The sequence below is a fragment of the Molossus molossus genome, unplaced genomic scaffold (genome assembly GCF_014108415.1).
Source record: "Molossus molossus isolate mMolMol1 unplaced genomic scaffold, mMolMol1.p scaffold_m16_p_14, whole genome shotgun sequence".
In the NCBI taxonomy this organism is placed as follows: Eukaryota; Metazoa; Chordata; class Mammalia; order Chiroptera; family Molossidae; genus Molossus; species Molossus molossus.
In genome coordinates this window covers 1,783,916-1,805,313 of record NW_023425349.1, presented here as the reverse complement: position 1 = coordinate 1,805,313, position 21,398 = coordinate 1,783,916, and the positions used below count along the sequence as shown (strand labels likewise).

Below are 21,398 nucleotides of genomic sequence, written 5' to 3'. Positions count from 1 at the left end.
GCCCTGCGGCCGAAGGCACTGGATTCTGACCTGCACGCCTGGGTTTGGCAGTGACACTCGTTCCCCAGTGCACACCGCGCGGGCACCAGTCGGCGTCTGCCCAGGGACGCTGTGAGGAGCCGGCCGGGTCCGGCTGTTCGGCGCTCGGGCAACATGCTCTCGAGATCTCCATTGTCACGTGTGCACTCACAGGTTTCCAGGAAAACTAGCCCCCGTAACCCCTGCTGTAGGTTTTATTTAATTCTTAAGGAGGGTACGGAACGTCCTGATAGAAGCAGCTTGTTTTGTACACGGGAGCCAGCTTTTTCACGGTAATGAGTCAAGTGCTGCTCAACAGCCAGTTTGCAGAGTTTGCCCTCTGCGGGTGGCCCACCCTCTGGGACCCACGTCCCGCCTGTGCCGCCAGCACCTTCCGCACCAAGCACCCCGCTCCCTCCCAGGCCCGGAGCCTTCACACCTGCCTCCTGCCTCCCGAGCCCCACCGGCCCGTGTGGTCGCCGTCACCGGACACGCCTGGTGGTGCCGGCCCGTCTCTGCCAACAAGCCACCGTGTGAGAGCTTCGGCCCGTGCACCTCCGCCCTGGGCCAGCTGGCACAGGCTGGGCAGGAGGCTGCCTGCACCCCTCTGGAAGGGGGCTGCAGGGGGCAGGCCGGAGCACTGTGCAGGGGTGGTGACTGCCTCTGTTTGCAGCCTGTGTCCACACCTCCACGGTCCCGGCCTGACCGGGCAGCCACACGTGGCAGCTCCATGGGCGCTGAACGGGCACCCACCGGGGAAGGGGTCCCAGGTGGAAGATGTGCTGTGACTCCAGCTGTGATTGGAGACCTAGACGTCACACCCAGAGCGCCAGGAGTCGGGGGGTGGGTCTGCGTGCCCGGGCGTCACATCAGTCAACGCGGAGAAGCAGGAGAGGTCTGAGCTTAAGACGTGCCCAGTGCGTGGGGGGCCTTCTGTAGCGAAGGGTCACTTCCTGTTGCTCGGACTCTGCAGGCAGGGCCTCCCAGCCTGAGATGCATTCGCACTGGGGACCCCGCGTCTTACCTGTGCCTATGGAAATAGAAAAGGTGTGGCCACCTTCACCCCCTCCCCCTCAAAGTTCACTCAAGGGCCCGTTTAGAGGGTGAAGCGGGGCGAACCCCATCCCCCAGCCTGCAAACCACAGCCGGGCTCACACCAGGCCAGGCTGCTGCCAGGGCGCGGGGTGGGGGGGCATCCGTCATTGTCAGAACCTCTGAGGCTGCTGGCGTCTGGGGCTGTGTGCTGGCCAGAGAGGGTTTTTCCAGGATCGAGATATTTTACTACGTATTTGAAGCCTCTTATTCTAATTGACTACACGTGAAAGATAAAAGGTTACTGAAGAAAAACGTGAATGAAACATAAACGAACACCTGCTTTGAGAACAAGTTACTGGTTTTCAGCAAACCCAGCAGCTACCAAGTGATTAGTAAGAGGGTTACGAGACTTCCCGAGTGTAATCCAAGGCCCGGGAATGCCCACTGGTGGACGAAGAGAGGTTTCCAGGGATCGCTGTGAGCTTCGTCCAATATTCAGCGAACGGTTTTGTCACCCTGAATGTCACCTTTTCTGTAATTGTTCGGATTGGATTTAGGTTGTGAATGAAGTCAGCACGCTGTCAGAAGAGGTATTTTCACTTCCCATCCGGCCATCTGTACACGATCACTCAAACACCACAAGTTCTGGTAGCATCCAGGTAGTCCTGGGGGTCTTCACTCCCTGCCCCCTCCGTACACAAAGGTTCCAGTGTGAAAAGATGTTAAAGAGGCCCGGCCAGCATGGCTCAGTGGATTGGGCACCATCCCGTGGACTGAGAGGTCCCGGTTTGATTCCCGGTCAGGGCACATGTCCAGGTTGTGGGCTCAATCCCCAGTAGGTGGCGTGCAGGAGGCAGCTGGTCAATGCTTCTATCTCTACCTCTCTCTCTTAAAAAATCAATTAAAAAAAATTTTTTTGAAGAAAATACATCAAAAAGGAAAAGGTCACGAAATCTGAAGTCACTATACAGACTTGTGCAAATGTGTAGGATGTTGCGGCCAGGAAGGGAGATCAGATGCCGGTGACCTTATCCCTCCCAGCACATCCCCAAGGCGGGCTTAAGCCCAGGGCCACCTCCTTTGGGCCCTAATTTTCCCATCTGGAAATGGAGGTGCGGGAGTAAGACTTGCCCCAGGTGTGGGTTTCGGAGGAGGTGACAGCGCCAAAGCCCTTTGATAACCGCAGAAGGCAGACAGATGGGACGAACAGCCACCTGCGGCTCAGTGGGGTCCAGGCGCCGGGACTCGGATACTGGAAGCCAGAGTTTTGGGCAGATGGGCATGTGTGCCAAAGGTATGTCTGGTTTCCATCTTTCCGGACATTTGTTCTATTTAGAATAAATGCACAGAGTCTAACTTCACCTTAATTCATCAGCAACTGTTACAGAAATGTCAGTTATTGACTACGACCAATTAAAGCACGCTAGTGCCCAATGACGATGCCAGCACGCCGTGATGCCCGCCAGCGAGCTTGGTGTCCTTTACCTTTCGGGAAAATAAACATAGCTCAATTTTAATGAACTCCTCAGTCTTTTCCTTTAAGAAACCTTTGCTGCCCCGGCCGGTGTGGCTCAGTTGGCTGAGCATCGTCCCACGCACCAAAAGGTCCCCGGTTTGATTCCTAGTCAGGGCACTGGCCCAGGTTGCCGGTTCGATCCCCAGGAGGAACCTTTGCCTACCCAAGGTCACGAAGACATTTCCTACGCTTTCTCCTCGAAGCTTTATTGCTGGACTTTCTTATTAGCATGTGGACCACTGGTAACTGCCCAGTCCGTGGGTGTCAGTGAAACCCAGCCGGAGCCCTGGAGCCGGCGCCTTGAACTGGGGGCTTTGTCGGGCTTCAGCGGTCTCTCCTCGGAGCGGCTCGGGGGAAGCTGCCTTGTGTTCAGTGCCCACCTCTTCTAAGGGAGAAGCAGCAGCTATTCTGCTGCTGGCTGAACCCCCAGCTCCGGCCGCCAACCTGCTCTCCGGCCGGCCGCCGAGGACGGAGTCCTCTCTGGTGAGTTCAGGGACTTGGTTGACAGGCATTCTTTTCCTTTATTTCATCCACGGCTCAGCACAGAGAGTTCTTAGTAACTGGGTGTTTCTAACGAAGGGTTGTCAGGCCTGATGTTCATTTGGACGCCTGGAGGCTCGCTGGTTTCCCGGCTCCGAGGGGGCAGACCCTGGCACCACCTTTCCCTATTCGATGTCCTGATCTCTCTGGAGACCGTTTCCGTTCCAGATTGGACGTGAAGAATGTTGCCAACGTGTTTACGTGGTGTGTCAATCAGGAAAGGTTTCGATAAAGACCTAACCAGTTGGTGTTTAACTTCTTCCCAAATTCATATGAGAGTAAAAGCTCTTTGGGTGAAAACGTCTCTGTAAACAAGGTGTCCTGGGTGGGACGCAGCAATGGTCTCCTGGGTCTAGTTTCCACAGGTAATGCGCAGATCTCCCAAGGGCAGGGAGCCCGGTTCTGAAAGACCCCGCTGTCACAGACAGTCGCCGTGTCCTTGTTGAGAGGCCTCTAACTCCTGGTGAACGGACTGAGGACTGACCACTCCGAGATAAAAACCCACTTACTCCAGGCATCTCCCCTGCCTGAGAAGACCATTATCCCTGCCACTTCTTTTTCTATTTTTCTTTTGAAATTTTTACTGAACACAAAGGCGACAGCTCCCGTGTGGACATGCCCCGCCCCCCAAAGGCAAGCGGCGCTCCCAGCTTTGTCTCATGTGCTGTGCCTCCCGCCCGGCCTTCCCCGTGGCTGGATGTTCCGTGGGACTCCGAGTCTGTCCTCTGTGGCTCAGGGACCCGCGTGGTCCTCCTGCCTGGCACTTTCCAGAAGGGCTCTGCGGCGCCGCAGGAGGGCCCCCTACCCTCCCTCCACGGCTGAGACACAGGCGGACGCATTCAGGACAACATGTGGGTCCCCAGACGCCCCACGACCTGCTCCTTGATCACAGATGAGTCAGGGACTCGGGACATGGCAACTTTTTAATGCAAAGTCAAGGCGTCAGCACCACCCTCTCCACCCGAGCCGGTCGATGAGAAAGGGGGACATCACAGCCGGTTTGCGTGTTTTTCTAAGCTAGAAAGGAACCCTATTTTGAGGGGAAGCCGTGAATTCAGCACCTTCGCCCCTGGACAAGTTATCAAGGACGAAGGATGGCGATTCTGCAGGTGCCACCCTGGGGGCGGGAGCTGCCCACCCTCAGTCATTGCAGATGGACGGCCTGCTGACGTTGTAGCTGCGGTGGAAGTTCAGCCGGTCGTAGGAGGTGATGTGGTTGTCGGCGCCCGTCACGATGCTCTTCTCCATGAAGACGTTGAAAGAATTGTTCTGGAACATTCCAGTAGCTGCTAGTTGTCTGGAAAATGTATTCGATTTTGCATAGAATGCTTTCTGGAAGCGAAAAGGGAACACGGCGATGCGTGGGGATACTCTTAAGAAGTCACTAGGTATTTTTGGAAGGAAAATTAGAATCCGTAAGAAAATGCCCCTGTTCCTAGGAAGCAGAGAAGCCGAGGCCGGCAGGATGGCCGAGGGTTCCCAGACCGTCCCAAACCATGCCTAACGTCCGGGGTAATGATCAGTGGTGCTTCCACTATGACCCAGACGGAAGGGTCCGTTCCGGGGCCACCTGGGTGTGGTTTCGAGCCCTGACTTGGGGGTCCCACCCAAAGCTGCCCCCAGGTCCTCGTTTACAAACTGCTACTGAGCCAGTCCCGAGATTGTCATCCGCTCGCCTCAGAACTGCCTGCCTTCCGTCTCAAGCCTGGTTGCATGTGTGTGAACAGGGCCAGTCCTTCCGGACATCGTAAGCGAGTCTACGGACGCTTTTTCTCATCCTTGAAAACGGTTCATCACTAGATCCGTGCATTTCTACCTGGCCCCGAGCCAACAGGATCCGGGGTACCCCTCACACTCTGCAAAGTTGGAGTTTTGGGCCCCTCCCTTCCCACCCCCATGGTGTGTTGCCCTTTTGAGGAATCCAGGCTCGAGGTCTCTTCCAGAGACACGCCACCTGCTCCCGAGTGCTTCCTGTTCGGCTTACCGGCATCTCGTGCACCGTGGGGGCTCGGCTCCCGTACACTTGGTTGCTGGTCCTGTACACTGAGGTGGGCTCCTTGGTCCTGGCAGGTGAGAGACACCCTCTACTTCCCGTCCATTTATTCTGATTCTGCCCCAGCCACAACCTTAATGGATCTGGTTGGCGGAGCCTTGTTGGAAATGCCCCGGCTTGGAGATGCAGCTGTGAATGTGGGCTCCTGGGGAGTGCAGCCCCGGCCTCCTGGTCTCCTCTGCTCACCTCTGCCCTTGCCCTTCGCAAGACAGACCAAAGCCCCAGAGAATTTCCAGGGCACAAGGGCTGGTCCTCAGCACCCATCGGCCCTGGCACACGTGGACGTTTCCTGGGTAGGCGGGTAGGCCCAGAGCCGCCAGTCAGGGGGGTCCCTCCACTTCCAAGCCTCCTGAGAATATGCCTGCAGCCCCTAACGCCAACTCGAGTAACAGAGCGGTACGACGGGGTGGGCTGTGGGTTCAGGCATCCCAGCTCGGCCCCATACCATGGCATCTGCCCACCCTCCCGATCCTCTCTCCGGGAAGACGAGGATGATAACAGATCTGGCTCCCTGGGGTTGTAGAGGGGCTGGAGGCGAGGATGATAACAGATCTGACTCCCTGGGGTTGTAGAGGGGCTGGAGGCGGGAGGGCGAGGGAGGTGCCCTCCCTGCCCAGCTGTGATGAGGGGTGACGGTTTTGCAATGCGCTAAACTCTCACAGCGTGACAGCGGACCTGTGGCCAGACGAGCGAGGAGTGGAGACTTACCCCAGCCACAGAACTGGGTGTTGTGGCTTACGCTGGAATCACCCAATGCGGCTGGGCCCACTGACTTGCGTGTCTGAAGCTTAGGGCAGCACTTGCGCAGCCCCTTTGGTGAAGAGCTGACCACAGCTTTCACCTGGTGCCAGGGCAGGCTGGAGACCTCGGGCTCGTGCATGCAGGGCTGCCCCAGCAGAGCGCAGGCCCAGGGGAGCACCTGGCTGCCTGAAGGAAAGCCTCTCCTGCCTTTGCCAGGTGGACCCCACCTGTGGTCCTCACCTGTAGCCGCGGAACCAGGCCGGGTTGTTGAACCTGACCGGCAGGTCCTCGTGTACGCGGTAGTAGTCGCTGGTTTTCTCCAGGGGGGCCTGGACCGGGGGCACCGTGGGCTCCGCGGGCTCCGGGGGCTCCGGGGGCACCGGGGGCTCCGCGCACTCTCGGGGGTTCTCCTCGGACATCCGGTCATCCACGGGAGCCGCGCCAGGAGAAAGGCCAGGAACAGCCTCTCCGCAGCCTGCGCCACGAGAGTCGTGCAGCGTCCGGTTGCTAAGCGACGGCTTGGTCACCTGACTGGCTGGGTCGGGTTCTTAAAGGCCCCGCGCCTCCTGGGCCACGCCCCGCTGCCGGCCGGGGGCGCTGAAATGCGAGGCCTAGAACCCTTGGGGCGAGTACCCAGGGCCCCGCAGGCCCGGATAACAAAGCATCACTTCTTGGGGTGCAGTGCAGGGTACCCGGGATGCGTGCGGGGCGGGCCGTCACCGTCCCGAAACTGTCCCAAATGAGGGGGAAGGCAGGCATCGGGGCTCCATCAGCGACCTGCCGGAGCTCGAGTTACGCGAGGCCGCTCCGCACGCCAAGGCCCCGACTCTCATCGTGCACGCCAGGGGTGCTCCCTGACCCCTCCGTGCACGCCGGGGGTGCTCCCTGACCCCACCGTGCACGCCGGGGGTGCTCCCTGACCCCTCCGTGCACGCCGGGGGTGCTCCCTGACCCCTCCGTGCACGCCGGGGGTGCTCCCTGACCCCTCCGTGCACGCCGGGGGTGCTCCCTGACCCCACCGTGCACGCCGGGGGTACTCCCTGACCCCACCGTGCACGCCGGGGGTGCTCCCGGACCCCTCCGTGCACGCCGGGGGTGCTCCCTGACCCCTCCGTGCACGCCGGGGGTGCTCCCGGACCCCTCCGTGCACGCCGGGGGTGCTCCCTGACCCCTCCGTGCACGCCGGGGGTGCTCCCGGACCCCACCGTGCACGCCGGGGGTGCTCCCTGACCCCTCCGTGCACGCCGGGGGTGCTCCCTGACCCCACCGTGCACGCCGGGGGTGCTCCCTGACCCCGAGACTTCGTGCCCTCCAGCGCCCAGAGTCTGCATTTCGACTCCAGACTTGCCTAACTTTATGGAATCCTCCTATACTAAGTACTGTTTAAAAATTAAAACGATTTTGGAGAGCGAGGGGGTCAGACGGGCCGGAGGTGAGGAGAGTCCCTCGGCCCTGCGGGTTCCCTCGGTGCCCTCGGCCGGCAGGCACTGTGCAGGGAAGGGGCGAGCGAGAGGGCGAGGGGCCCCCCGGTCCGCACCTCCGTCCTCGCGCGTCCGCGGTGCCGGGCGGCGGCGAGCACACGTCGGGCTCAATGCCTCGCGCATCCCCGGGACGGAGGCATGGACGCCTCGGGAGCTGGGCCTGGGGCGAGGCGAGGGGCGGGCAGTGGCACCTCCGGGCCTGCAGGCGGCGGTGCGGCGGGGGCGCGGGCCGCGGCGGAAGAAGAAGCCGCTCTGGCACCGCGCCCGCCTCCTCCGCACCATGGCGCCGGCCCTGCCCCGCCTGCTGAGCGCGGGTGAGTGTGCCCGGGCCCCGGCGCCCCGGCCCGCAGCCTGGCCTCCCCGGGACCCCCGCCCCCGGCCCGCACGCCGGCCTCCCGGGACCCCCGCCCCCGGCCCGGCCTCCCCGGGACCCCCGCCCCGCCCCCGGCCCGCAGGCTGACCTCCCGGGGACCCCCGCCCCCGGCCCGCAGCCTGGCCTCCCCGGGACCCCCGCCCCCGGCCCGGCCTCCCCGGGACCCCCGGCCCCGCCCCCGGCCCGCAGGCTGACCTCCCGGGGACCCCCCGCCCCCGGCCCGCAGCCTGGCCTCCCCGGGACCCCCGCCCCCGCCCCGCAGCTTGGCCTCCCGGGACCCCCGCCCCCGGCCCGGCCTCCCCGGGACCCCCGCCCCCGCCCCCGCCCCGCAGACCGGCATCCCCGGGACCCCCGCCCCCGGCCCGCAGGCCGGCCTCTCCGGGACCCCCGCCCCGCCCCGCAGCCTGGCCTCCCCGGGACCCCCTCCCCGCCCCCGGCCCGCAGGCTAACCTCCCGGGGACCCCCGCCCCCGGCCCGCAGGCTGGCCTCCCCGGTACCCCCTCCCCGCCCCCGGCCCGCAGGCTAACCTCCCGGGGACCCCCGCCCCCGGCCCGCAGCCTGGCCTCCCCGGGACCCCCGCCCCCGGCCCGGCCTCCCCGGGACCCCCTGCCCGCCCCCGGCCCGCAGGCTGACCTCCCGGGGACCCCCGCCCCCGGCCCGCAGCCTGGCCTCCCCGGGACCCCCGCCCCCGCCCCGCAGCTTGGCCTCCCGGGACCCCCGCCCCCGGCCCGGCCTCCCCGGGACCCCCCGCCCCCCCCGCCGCCCCAGGCCCGCAGGGCTAACCTCACCGGGACCCCCCGCACCCGGCAGCGCCGGCATCTCCGGACCCCCTCCCCGCCCCCAGGCCCGCAGCCTGGCTTCCCCGGGGACACTCCCAGCCCACCGGACCGCAGGCTAACCTCCCGGGGACCCCCGCCCCACGGCCCGCAGGAGGCCTCCCCGTACCCCCTCCCCGCCCCCGGCCGCATGGCTAACCTCCCGGGACCCCTCCCCGGCCCGCAGCCTGGCCTCCCCGGGACCCCCGCCCCCCGGCCCGCATCCCTGGCCTCCCCGGGACCCCCGCCCCGGCCCGCAGGCTGGGCTCCCCGGTACCCCCTCCCCGCCCCGGCCCGCAGGCTAACCTCCCGGGGACCCCCGCCCCCGGCCCGCAGGCTGGCCTCTCCGGTACCCCCTCCCCGCCCCCGGCCCGCAGGCTAACCTCCCGGGGACCCCCGCCCCCGGCCCGCAGCCTGGCCTCCCCGGGACCCCCGCCCCCGGCCCGCAGCCTGGCCTCCCCGGGACCCCCACCCCCGGCCCGCAGGCCGGCCTCCCCGGGACCCCGCGCCCTGACTGCGCCCCGCTCTCTCCGCAGGTGCTTGGCCCAGGCCGCTCGGGCTGCGCCTCCTCGAGGCGGCGACCCCGGGCCCGGCCGGGCCGAGCTGCAGGACTCTGGGGAGCGCCACGGCCCCCGCCGCGAGCCAGCCGGAGGGCCCCGGCGGTAATGCAGGCCCCTGGGCAGACGGGGCGGGCGGGCTCGCAGGTCTCCCCAGTTTGGGTTGAAATCGGCTGCCCCCGGAGTCCCCCTTGGTTTAGTTGTGAAGCCACGTCCGAGTCGAGGGAGGAGCAGGGGTGGCCTGTCCCCCAGCAGCCCCACGGGCTAGGTGCTGAGCCCTGCAAACGGGCCTTCGAGTCACCCCCACTGGCCCTGAGCGGCCGCCCCCCGGCTGAGAAAGGGCCAAGCTCTGGCCGGCGTAGCTCAGCGGTTAGAGCGGCGGCCCGCAGACCCGTGAGTTCCGGGTTCGGTTCCAGTCGAGGGCATGGACCTGGGTTGCAGATTCAATCCCCAGCCCCAGCTGGGTCGTGTCTCTCGCTTCGATGTTTCTCTCTCTCTCCCTTTTTCCCACTCTACCTGATGATAAATAGAAAAAATATATATTCCCAGGTGAAGATTTAAAAAAATAAAGGAACAGGGTCAAGACAGGCACCTCCTGCCCGGGCGGGGTCAGGGGGTAGTGCAGGGCACTTCTTGCCCCGGGAGGGACCGGAAGGACCTCAGAAACCTGCTGGGCCCAGGACCGGTGCCATGGTCGGAGCCCCGCCTCTGCACCGAGTCTCCTGAGGGACCCTATGGGCTGGGGCGCTGAGACCCAGCTTCCGTCCCCGCAGACCTCCAGGACAGGGTCCTCAGTGAGCCGCTCAAACACGCCGACTTCTTCAACGTCAAGGAGCTGTTTTCTGTGAGGAGCCTCTTCAATGCCCGGGTGCACCTGGGACACAAAGCCGGCTGTCGGCACAGGTGGGCGATGGCTCCCCCAGCTTTGGGACCCCCTGCCCTGGGGTGCAGGGTCGCTCTGTACTGGCATGTGTCAGTTTGTCTGTGTACAGCCCCTCCTCCAGATGGGACCCCTGGGCCCTGAGGGGGGCGGGGGTTTGTCCTCAGACCCGGCTTGTAGCTCTACCCAACCCCAGCCCAACTCCCTACCTTAGAGCCTGGTCGGGACGGGTGGTGCAGTGAGCAGGGAGGGGTGGTAACTGGCCGCATGGAGCATGGATCAGGACCAGAGGGGCTGGAGGGGCAGGTGGGTGGCCAGCGAGGAAGGTAGACACGCAGAGAAAGGTGACACGGCCTGACTCCCGGGGACGGAAGAGCTGGGACCGGGGGTGAGAGTTGGGGTCCCGGGGCTGGGGCTGGAGGTGGGGGAAGGAGGCCAGAGCAGGGGGAGGCTGGGGAACATCAGGAGCTTGCGTCCCGTGAGAGGTGACACCTTGGCCACCCCAGTGTGGATGTCACGTGGGTGCTGGGAGGGAGCAGCCTGGTCCTGGCGTGCCGGCACATCGGGGCGCATCTGGAGAGGAGGGAGGTCCCAGCGGGAGCGGGCAGGCAGGAGGACAGGCCGCGCGGTGGAGGCTGCCGAGCAGTCGCGTGAGGGGAGGTGAGGTGGGGGCCGTGGGCAGAGTCTGTTGAGCGGATGCGACAAGAGCAGGTGGGAGCGAGCTGACGTGCAGGTGAGGCCAAGGGACCCGCCCGTGCAGATGGCACAGCAAGAGCTGGGGGCAGACATCCCTCCTGCCCACTGGCCCTCTGTGCCCTCGGGGTTCCCTGCACGGGCCTGGCTGGCCCGTCCTCACCCCTCAGGCCTGCAGCCTGGGGCGCCTCCCCTCTGCTGGTCCTTCAGCCCAGCCGCAGAGGGACCTGTCACAAAGCCTCGAGAACAGTAACGGCGACTCGCACGGCTGTGGGATGAGCGGTGGGCAGAGCACCCTGTTGACGTGTTTAGACGCCCCAGCTCGTGGAGGACGAGCCGTGCTAGGGTCCCCACGGGACGAGCCGCAGCTTCCAAGGCCAGGCCACTTGCCTGACACTTGGAAGTGGCCTGCCCCCCTCACTCCCCACGCCACCCCCGTCTGCCCCGCCGGCCATCACTCCTGTCTGTCCACAGTCCCGGGGGTGGGGTGCCCCCTCGGGGCCAGAAGGGCCCTGCTCACTCGCCGGGGGTTGCGCAGGTTCATGGAGCCCTACATCTTCGGGACCCGCCTGGGCCAGGACATCATTGACCTGGAGCAGACGGCCGAGCACCTGCAGCTGGCCTTGAACTTCACGGCCCACGTGGCCTACCGCAAGGGCATCATCTTGTTCGTGGGCCGCAACCGCCAGTTCTCACACCTGATCGAGGACACGGCCCGGGCCTGTGGCGAATACGCCCACACCCGCTACTTCAAGGGCGGGCTGCTGACCAACGCGCCCCTCCTGCTGGGCCCCGGGGTCCGCCTGCCGGACCTTCTCATCTTCCTGCACACGCTCAACAACGTCTTCGAGCCCCACGTGGCCGTGAGAGACGCCGCCAAGATGAACATCCCCACGGTGGGCGTCGTGGACACCAACTGCAACCCCTGCCTCATCACGTACCCCGTGCCCGGCAACGACGACTCACCCCCGGCCGTCCAGCTGTTCTGCTCGCTGTTCCGGGCCACCGTCAACCGGGCCAAGGAGAAGCGGAGGCAGGTCGAGGCCCTGTATCGACTGCAGAGCCAGGAAGGGGCCCAGGGCCGGGATCCTGCCGACCCTCCATCCCCGGGGACCCAGGCTCGGCGGGATGTGGGTCGTTCAACGTGACGTGTCCGCTCTTCTTCCAAATAAAAACAGCAGCCAAGCCCGGCCGGCGTGGCTCAGTGGATGGAGCTCGTCCCATGGATTGAGGTCCAGTTCGATCCCGGTCAGGGCACATGCCTGGGTTGTGGGCTTGGTCCCCAGGACGGGGCGTGCAGGAGGCAGCTAGTCGATGTTTCTCCCCTGCCTCTCTAAAAAATCAATAAAAAACATCATAAAATGTACAGCCACGCCCTGACCAGTGCGGCTCAGCAGTTAGAACACCGGCCTGCAGACCAGAGTCCCAGGTTCGATTCCGGCCAAGGGCACGGACCTCAGTTGCAGTCGTGTGGGTGGCAATCAGTTGTGTCTCCATCACATCGCTCGCTCTCTCTGTCTCCCTCCCTCCTTCCCTTCTGCTCTGTCTGAAGATAAATGGGAAAATATCCTCAGGTGAGGATTTTTGAAAAAGCTGCAGCCAAGCCTGCTCCTGGGCTGAGAAGCCCTCCCGCCCTGGCTAGTCCTTGCTGGGTCCCATCGGGTCCCCAGCCTTGCCGTCTGAGGCTGGTGGCAGGTCTGGGCGGCTGCCTCCCGCAGCTCCGGCAGCCCCACCGGCCCAGGAAACACTGGTCCCCGGAGTCTAACCTCCACCTTGAGATCTGTGCTTTGCACGTCAGGCTTTATCCTCCACCACAGTGGTCATGGCTGGGCTGCTTCCCTGCTGTCTGCTTTCGGGGCTGCTCTGTAGCGAGGGTGTAGGGCAGGCCGCGCAAGACCCCGTGTGGGCTGGGGCAGGACAGCAGAGCAGACGGCATGATTCCGACAGAAGGAAAGCTCAGGTTCGGGGGAACGTGGCTCGGCAGCGTGGTCTGTGGCCGTGCTGGCAGAGGCTCGTGTCCCCACCAGGCCCTGGAGCACAAGGCCCCTGCACAAGGTCCTCGGCTTTGAGGAGGCAGGGGTGTGGATGTGCGGTTTGGACGGGACTACAGAGGTGCCAACTGCCTCTCAAAGCCACCATCTTCAGTGTTGGGGCTCAGAGGCCCGCATGACCCACCCACAGGCCAGGCCACCCTGAGTGGGCACCCTCTCCACAGGTCAGGGAGGACTTCTCCGGCCACACTGGGCTGAGTGCCAGCCTGTGGCCCAGCATCCATGCTGCCCTGTACCTGACCCCAGCGACCTCTCTGCTGGGAGGGGTGTGGGGGCGGGGCGGCCCTGTGGCTGGACATGGGCACAGGAAGATGAGTCCCAAGAGTCCATCCACCTCGCAGGTTGGGGGCGGGGAACGGCGTGTGGTCCGGGAGGCATAGGGAAGTGAGTGCCGCTGGGAAGCCACGCGTGAGCATCGTCACTGACACACGAGAGGACGGGAGGTACATGTGGGCCTGGCGTGCGGTGAGCTGAGCTCCGGGAGAGCCGCCCGGCGCCGGAGGGGCCGCTGGCATCAGAACACGGAATCAAACTGCTAGCCCAGGAGCCCAGGAGTCCCGGACCTCGGGAGGCGGAGGTGGCAGAGGTCGCCCCCTCAGGAGCACCTTTAGGGAGGGGGTTCCAGGCAGGGACGTGCAGAGAAGCTCAGACACGGAAGACGAGGGATTGGCCCAGCTCTGCTGTCCTGACCAAGGGGCGGGGTGGAGGGAGCAGCCCTGGGGCGGTGTCCATGCCAAAAGACCCTGGCTGCCTGCCTGGAGCGGCCCCCTCCACGCCCCGCAGGGACCCTGTGGCTGGCCTGCCTGGCCCCTGCCTCCCTGTGCCCTGGGACCACAGGCACAGGAGTTTGTGGCGGTCATGTGCCCGGCCACAGTTCCAGTCCCGGACGGGTGGCCGGACGGGTGGCCCGAGCGAGGGGACTGCAAGGCTCAACGAGCCTGGAGCACGGGCGGCGAGCGCAGAGGCACCAGCCGCTTCTGAGCTGACTCGGTGGTGATGGCGGGGGGGCTCCTGAGGGGCTCAGGAGAGTGGGCTTCAACCCCATGGACGGAACCTCCAAGTTTACCACCCTGGAGATGAACCCCAGGAGAGCCCAGAGCAGCCAAAGGAGATGGTGAGGGTGCCCGACGCTCCGGAGAGGCAGGGGCTGGCCCCCCGAGTCCCCCTCCTGCTGCCCTCGTGCCTGACGTGCCCGTTAGACCTGACCTCTGAGCCCTGGCAGGGCCGGGCCCTGTCCAGCCAGTGTCGCTGCGGGACTAGTTAGAGCCACCAGAGCAAGGCCTGGAGTAGCTGGGTGAGGGCAGGAGCCCGTGCCCCCGGGAGGGCCCGGGAGCCGGTGGTGAGAGTGGCCACAGGGGCTCCGACGGGCCTGGAGAGGGCCAGGGAAGGCCTCTTGCCCAGGCCTCTGGGGTCCAGCCCAGGGCTTTGCCTCCTGAGTGGCCACAGTCCCAACCTATGGAGTTGGGGTCCTCCCTCCCTCCACCCCTGCCATCACGCCACAGCCTGGCCAAGTCCGAAGTCACATCTTTCCTTACAGCCCCTGGCGCTTCAAGGGCCGCGCAGCTCCCCCCCTTCCTGCATTTCCCCGTCCCTCCTTCACCAAGTGGCCCAGGGTAAACACCAGCCAGCCGGGCACATGCACCAGCCTCGCAGGGTGCGGACGGTGAAGGGCGGTGCAGCTCCCCCCCTTCCTGCATTTCCCCGTCCCTCCTCCACCAAGTGGCCCAGGGTAAACACCAGCCAGCCAGCGCACGAGCCCCGCAGGGTGCGGACGGTGAAGGCAGGCACGCGGAGAAGCTGGTGGAGCACCTGGTGCCAGCCTTCCCGGGCAGCAACCTCTCCTACGTCACCATCTTCCTGTGCACCTACCGGACCTTCACCACCACCCAGCAGGTCCTGGACCTGCTGTTCAGGAGGTGAGCCCCCTGCAGACGGGAATGCCGCGTCACCTCTCTGGGCCTCAGTCTGCCCACGTGAAAACCGTGCCAAGAGCGCAGCCCCCCGGGTCGTCAGGACAGGGGGAGCTGCCCGGGCTGTGCTGGTTTTTCTCTTTTGTTTCCTCCTTTATTGACTTTAGAGAGGAAGGGAGAGGGAGAGAGAGAGAAACATCGCTGAGAGAGAACATCGATGGGCTGCCTCCTGCACGCCCCCCACTGGGGATCCAGCCCACCACCTGGGCACGTGCCCTGACCGGGAATTGAACCGGCGACCTCTTGGTGCAGGGTCGATGCTCAACCACGGCGCCACCCCGGCCGGGCACTGGGCTGGTTTTTCTCTCTCCTGCCCCGAATAGCTCTCTGCCTCAAGCCTCGCCGTCCTGTGCCCTGGGGTGAAACGTCTTCCCATTTGAATAGAGGTCCCAGATTCTATCTGGGGGTCCCCTCCATGAGGAGCCAGTGCAGGGGCCCCTGGGGGCGGGCTGAGGGGCCCCAGACCCACTCAGATATCTGTGAGGTGCCGGCTGGGGCTCATTCATTCCACAAACGTATGTGAAACCATCCTGTGTGCGGGCACTTTCCTGGGCACGGAACACAGCTCAGTGCAAAAGGCAGATAAGTCCCTGCCCTGCAGGTCCCCGTCCCAGTGGGGGGCAGGTAGCTAGTACCCCCAGATATCACAGCAGGTACAGTCGATGTGACGCCCTCATGGCCTCCTCTAGATACTGATGCACCCTCCCCTATTCCCACGAGGACGGCAGACCCCAGGACCCCCAAGAAAGTGAGTGGACTCCGGTCTGCTGGGCGGGCCTCCTGTCTCCGTGGTGGGGACACTTGGGGGCCGAGGCTGCAGGGCTGGTCAGACCCTGGCTCCCACACATCAGCACGCGTGTCACAGAGAACAGGGCAGCACGTGGGCACGCGCTGAGGCTGAGGTGCCGCGAAGGCTGGCAGGACACACTTGGCCGGTCCCCCTCCCAGTCATGTTTAGGCAGCACCTACTGAGTGCCAGTCTGTGCCATGAACAGAGCAGGCCAGCCCCTCCCTGGCCTCGTGGGGCATACGGTCCAGTGGGAGGGACCGGGGACAGACAGGGGTGTGTCAGGCTTCCCTGCGGCAGGAGAGGTGGTCACACCGTTGATGGAGGGCACCCTCCCCGGAGACTGCCAGCCCCTGCCTGGGCACCAGGCCCTGAGTCCAGCCCCCACAAAGGTGCCACAGGAGGGCCACGTGGAAGAAGAGGCCAGGCCTCTGATTCTGTAGTCCCCCCCTCCACCCACCCCAGTGCCATCTCCTCCATCCTGGGCACCTGGCTGGACCAGTATTCGGAGGACTTCTGCCAGCCCCCGGACTTCCCCTGCCTCAAGCAGCTGGTGGCCTACGTGCAGCTCAACATGCCTGGCTCCGACCTGGAGCGCCGTGCCCACCTCCCCCAGGCTCGGCTGGAGCGCCGTGCCCACCTCCCCCTGGCTCGGCTGGAGCGCCATGCCCACCTCCCCCTGGCTCGGCTGGAGCGCCGTGCCCACCTCCCCCTGGCTCGGCTGGAGCGCCGTGCCCACCTCCCCCAGGCTCGGCTGGAGCGCCGTGCCCACCTCCCCCAGGCTCGGCTGGAGCGCCGTGCCCACCTCCCCCTGGCTCGGCTGGAGCGCCGTGCCCACCTCCCCTGGCTCGGCTGGAGCGCCGTGCCCACCTCCCCCTGGCTCGGCTGGAGCGCCGTGCCCACCTCCCCCTGGCTCGGCTGGAGCGCCGTGCCCACCTCCCCCTGGCTCGGCTGGAGCGCCGTGCCCACCTTCTCCAGGCTCGGCTGGAGTGCCGTGCCCACCTCCTCTTGATCAGGCTGGAGGGCCTGCAGCCCAAAGGTGAGCACATGAGGAGGGGTCGCTGCCAGACAGACAGAGGCTGGCATCGGGCCAGGAGCAAAGGCTGGTCTCAGCCGTGGTGGCTCGAGCTCTGTCTGGAAGGCCCCTTGCGAGGCAGGCAGCTGGAGCTTCTCCTCACTGCTTCCCTGGCGTCGTGGGATCCAGGGTGGGGGTGGGAGGCTCCAGCACAGCTCCACACAAACCGAAGGTCCAGGTTCAGCTACAGAAGCAGCAACCGGAGTAGAGCCAGCGGGAGAGCTGCAGGCGTTTCCATCAGCAGCCATGGCGCCCTCCACAGGACCACCAGAGTCAGGGCCAACACCCCAGTGGCCGCATCAGCAGCTCTGCCTCTAGGCCTGTCCTGCAGCAGCACCCAGAGGAGAGCCAGAGCTGACACAGGACCCACCACACCTGCTGGGAGGCCCTGCATCCGCATCCGCACCCGCATCTGCACCTGCTCCGGCTCCTGCACCTGCACTTGCTCCCGCACCTGCTCCGGCTCCTGCACCTGCACTTGCACCTGCACCGGCTCCAGCTCCTGCACCTGCTCTAACTCCAGGACCTGCACCCACACCTGCTCCGGCTCCTGCACCTGCACTTGCACCCGCACCTGCTCCAATTCCTGCACCTGCAATTGCACCCACACCTGCTCCAGCTCCTGCACCTGCACTTGCACTCACACCTGCTCCAGCTCCTACACCTGCACTTGCACTCACACCTGCTCCAGCTCCTGCACCTGCTCCTACACCTGCTCCAACTCCTTCACCTGCACTTACACCCACACCTGCTCCGGCTCCTGCACCTGCTCCAACTCCTGCACCTGCTCCAGCTCCTGCAGGGGCCCTGAGCTGACACAGGACCCACCATACCTGCCGGGAGGACCTGCATCTGCACCTGCTCCAGCTTCAGGGGCCCCAGGAGCTGCACTGGACCCTCCAGTCCTGAAGGGGGAGCTGGCTCTGGAACCTTCCTCAGTGTCAGCTGTGGAACCTCTTCAGCCTGCTCCCCCACCAGAATTTTCTTTACCCTCCCTTTGCAGACTTTTCCTTTTGATTATTTTTAAATTTTGTTTTCCTTTTATGTTCTCTATGGTGCTATTTGTTTTAAACTAGAAATTGTTTTCATTTTAAATTGTGCAATTCCTGAGCATGAAGGACATTCACAACGCTGGGCACCCAGCTTCAGTATCTCGGGCAGAATGCTGCATCTTCCCGAAAGAAAACCTGCCCAGATGCAGCCCCTCCTCCCGCCGGCAGCCCCACCCGTCCCTGTCCCTGTCCCTCTTCTGCACGGTCCTGTCAACGGCGGAGTCTCACCACAGGTACCTGTGTGTCTGCCATGTATCTTTTTCTCTGTGTTCATTTGAAACAGCATCTTTGTTCTTTGAAAGGGAAATCCCAGATTAACAGATGTGCAAAAAGAAGCCCTTTCAGTAAACCTGTGTATCATCTCGGGGTAGAGATTGCGGTGCTGAGTGTGACCCCAGAGCCAGAGCCAGTCGGAACTGCCCGAAACAGAAACAACCCAGATGCAGAAAGCCGGGAAGACCAACCGCGAACTGGAAAGCTTTCTGCACAGCCCCCGGCCGAGACGGGTGTAACGTCCTGGGTGCAGAACACGCGGAAGTCAGTGTTTCAGGAAGGGACGAGGGGCAGACAGATGTGCAGGTCCACCCAGAGGCAGTACCGTCGGAGATGCCCGACCTCCCCCAGGGGACACACCGTCAGCACGGCGGAGGGAGCACGGTCACCATCAGATTGGCAGGCGGCTGGTCTGGTGAGGAAGCAGAGGCCCCAGCAGGTCCCCTGGAGAGAAGTGGGCAAGGCCTGTCCTCCTGGAGAACAGGGCACAGGGCACAGGGCACAGGGCCCAGCTATGTCCCACAGGCCTCACTGTCACCAGGCGGCACTCGTCCGGGAGGTCACCCCGCAGACGTTCTTGCACAGTGTGTACGTGTGTGTGTGCGCGCACGCGCAGCTGTGGGTGTTGGGCAGGGAGGACTCCCAGGTGAGTGCCCTTCGGGAACCTCATTCCCTGGGGGTGGACCCTGCCAATCAGTCCTCTCTCTCCTTGGCATTTTCTGTGACGCCGAATCAGCGTTTCCAAAGAGCTACTGCTGTGGAGCGTGGGCCATTCTGATTTTCACAGACTCAGGCTGAACGAACATCTGTGTCTACAACATTTAGTGCAGGATCCATGACGTGGAGTTTCTGGTCAGAAGTCCAGTTTTCAAGTTATGGGCCACAGTTTCCAGAAAAGAAGTCTCTGTGCACTGTGAGCCTTGTTGGGAAAGCAGGGTGCAGACCGGCGCTGAGACCTCGGGGCGGGGAGGGGCGGGAGTGCAGGGCTGGAGGCACAGGAGGGGCGCCTAGCAGGAGGTCCAGCCCTCAGCCCTCTGTCCTTGCGCCCGCTGGTGATGTGGACGAGGCCTGACGCCTACACTAGAGCTGATGCTGGAGCTGGCTCTCGCCCAGAAGCTGGCTCTATCCTAGAACTGGCGCTGGCGCTGGAGCTGGAGCTGGAGCTGGAGTGGCTCTGGCTCTATGGTTGGCACGAGTCCTAGTTCTGGGAAAGGTGCTGGCAGGGGATCGATCTCCAGAGCCAGTCTGGACCTGGTTCTGCAGTTGCATATAGCTCTGGAGTTGAGTGGGTGCCAGAGTGGCTTGAGCTATGGATCTGGTTGGTCCTGGAGCTGCCTGGAGCTCTGGGGCTAGTGGACAGCTGATGCCAGAACTCATCACGGATCCAGCTGTGGAGAAGGTGCAGGAGCTGGCCCTGGTATGAAAGCTGGTGCTGGCGCCGGCTCTGGCTTTGGAGTCGGCTCTAACTCAGGTTCTATTGCTAGACCTGGTTCCCGTGGCTCTAGTCATGTGGCCACTCCGAGCTCTAGCTCTGCAGCTGGTTGTAGCTCTGGCGCTGGCTCCATCTCCATCTCCAGAATCAGTGTCAGGGCAGATCCTGGCACTGGAGCTGACGCTAGAGCAGGCATGGGGTCTGGCACAGGCACCGGTGATAGACCTGCCTCCATCTCTGGCACTGGCAGTAGAGTGGTGCCAGAGCATGGCCTGACTCTGGTGCTGGTGCTGGAGCTGGTGCTAGAGCCGGCTGTAGTGCTGGGGCTTTTCCTAGAGCCAGTGCTGGAACTAGCCCTAGCTCTGGGGTGGATACTAGAGCTGGAGCTGGAGCTGGAGCTGGAGCCGGCTGTAGTGCTGGGGCTTTTCCTAGAGCCAATGCTGGAACTAGCCCTAGCTCTGGGGTGGATACTAGAGTGGGTGCTGGAGCCGGTGCTGGAGCTGGAGCTGGAGCTGGAGCTGGAGCTGGAGCTGGAGCTGGAGCCGGCTGTAGTGCTGGGGCTTTTCCTAGAGCCAGTGCTGGAACTAGCCCTAGCTCTGGGGTGGATACTAGAGCTGGAGCTGGAGCTGGAGCTGGAGCTGGAGCCGGCTGTAGTGCTGGGGCTTTTCCTAGAGCCAGTGCTGGAACTAGCCCTAGCTCTGGGGTGGATACTGGAGCTGGAGCTGGAGCTGGAGCTGGAGCTGGAGCCGGCTGTAGTGCTGGGGCTTTTCCTAGAGCCAGTGCTGGAACTAGCCCTAGCTCTGGGGTGGATACTAGAGCTGGAGCTGGAGCTGGAGCTGGAGCCGGCTGTAGTGCTGGGGCTTTTCCTAGAGCCAATGCTGGAACTAGCCCTAGCTCTGGGGTGGATACTGGAGCTGGAGCTGGAGCTGGAGCCGGCTGTAGTGCTGGGACCTTTCTTAGACCCAATGCTGGAACTAGCCTTAGTTGGGGGGTGGATACTAGAGCTGGTGCTGGAGCTGGAGCTGGCTGTGGTGCTGGGCCTTTTCATGAGCTAATGCTGGAACTAGCCTTAGTTGTGGGGTGGATACTGGAGCTGGTGCTGGAGCTGGCTCTAACTCTAGAACTGTTGCAAGAGCTGGTACTGGAGCTGGCACCACCTCTGGAGCTGGTACTACATCTAGCTGTTGGGCTTGGGCCAGAGATGGCTCCAGCTCCACGGCTGGTGCTGGATCTGCCCGAGGCGATGCTAGCTTGGGAGCTGGTGGTCGAGCTGGCGCCAGAGCCGGCACTGGAGCTGCAAGAGGACAAGAGTTCACCAGCACGGCTGCCTTCCAAACCCAGAGAGCACCCCGCTGCCTTCCAGAGAAGCTGCAGCCCAGGAACCCACTCTGGGACGTCTTCCCAAACTGCGGGCAGTGGGTGTGTGTGCATGCGTGCGTGTGTGTGTGTATGTGTGTGTGCAAGTGTGTGTGGACTAAATCTCCTTGCCTTATCTCATAGAATACGTAACTTAAGATGCATCAGTAACAGTTAACTTCACACAACAGTGTTTACGTTACAGGGTATCGGGAGAGCGTGACATCACCCAGGACTTCGCATCCTCCTTAGGGACAGTATTTGTGGTTTGCGTGTACACAGGACAGCTGCACCGTGTCTTGGTAGAGATTAAATATGGCTCAAGGACATGTGTGGTGCCAGGGAGAGGGTGGGTGGCTGTGCCGGTCAGTCCTCTGTCGACCTGACCCGCCTTCGAGTGCGGTCATTTCACTAGGCTGGACACGTCATCTGCGTGTTGCTGTGGATGGATTCTGTAGGTGTAGTTCACGTGCACAGTTCAGTTGACGTGACGTGAAGGAGAGTACTGTCAACGTGGGTGGGCCTCACCAGCCAAAGGCCTTAGAGCAAGAGCAGCCCTGGCCGGTTTGGCTCAGCGGTTAGAGCGTCGGCCTGCGGTCCTGAGAGACCTGGGTTCGGTTCCCACTAAGGGCATGTACCTCGGTTGCAGTTTGTCCCCGGCCCCGGTTGGGGTCGAGTGGGTGGCAACCACTCGATGTGT

The 21,398-nt window shown here is 63.8% G+C and overlaps 2 protein-coding genes across 2 annotated transcripts; one reads left to right on the top strand and one right to left on the bottom strand.

Annotated features, from left to right (window-relative positions):
- Positions 1-4,249: 4,249 nt before the first annotated feature.
- Positions 4,250-6,322, bottom strand: CUNH9orf116 (chromosome unknown C9orf116 homolog). Its single transcript, XM_036261674.1, has 3 exons — positions 6,144-6,322; positions 5,094-5,172; positions 4,250-4,441 (listed from the first exon to the last, which is right to left on the bottom strand). The coding sequence occupies exons 1-3, from the start codon at positions 6,320-6,322 to the stop codon at positions 4,250-4,252; spliced, it is 450 nt and encodes a 149-aa protein (XP_036117567.1).
- A 1,342-nt stretch (positions 6,323-7,664) lies between these two features.
- Positions 7,665-16,522, top strand: MRPS2 (mitochondrial ribosomal protein S2). Its single transcript, XM_036261672.1, is given in 7 exon segments — positions 7,665-7,698; positions 9,100-9,234; positions 9,903-10,032; positions 11,241-11,841; positions 11,843-11,929; positions 14,518-14,669; positions 15,976-16,522. Coding segments are annotated over 7 exon segments (1,686 nt in total).
- Positions 16,523-21,398: the final 4,876 nt, after the last annotated feature.

What these genes read in the sequence shown, in the direction of transcription:
- CUNH9orf116 (XM_036261674.1), bottom strand. Translation starts at nt 6,322, where the DNA reads ATGTCCGAGGAGAACCCCCGAGAGTGCGCGGAGCCCCCGGTGCCCCCG. An exon ending in GCCTGGTTCCGCGGCTACAG is followed by an intron (nt 5,173 to 6,143) that starts GTGAGGACCACA and finishes CTCACCTGCCAG; the next exon opens with GACCAAGGAGCCCACCTCAG. An exon ending in CCACGGTGCACGAGATGCCG is followed by an intron (nt 4,442 to 5,093) that starts GTAAGCCGAACA and finishes TTTCGCTTCCAG; the next exon opens with AAAGCATTCTATGCAAAATC.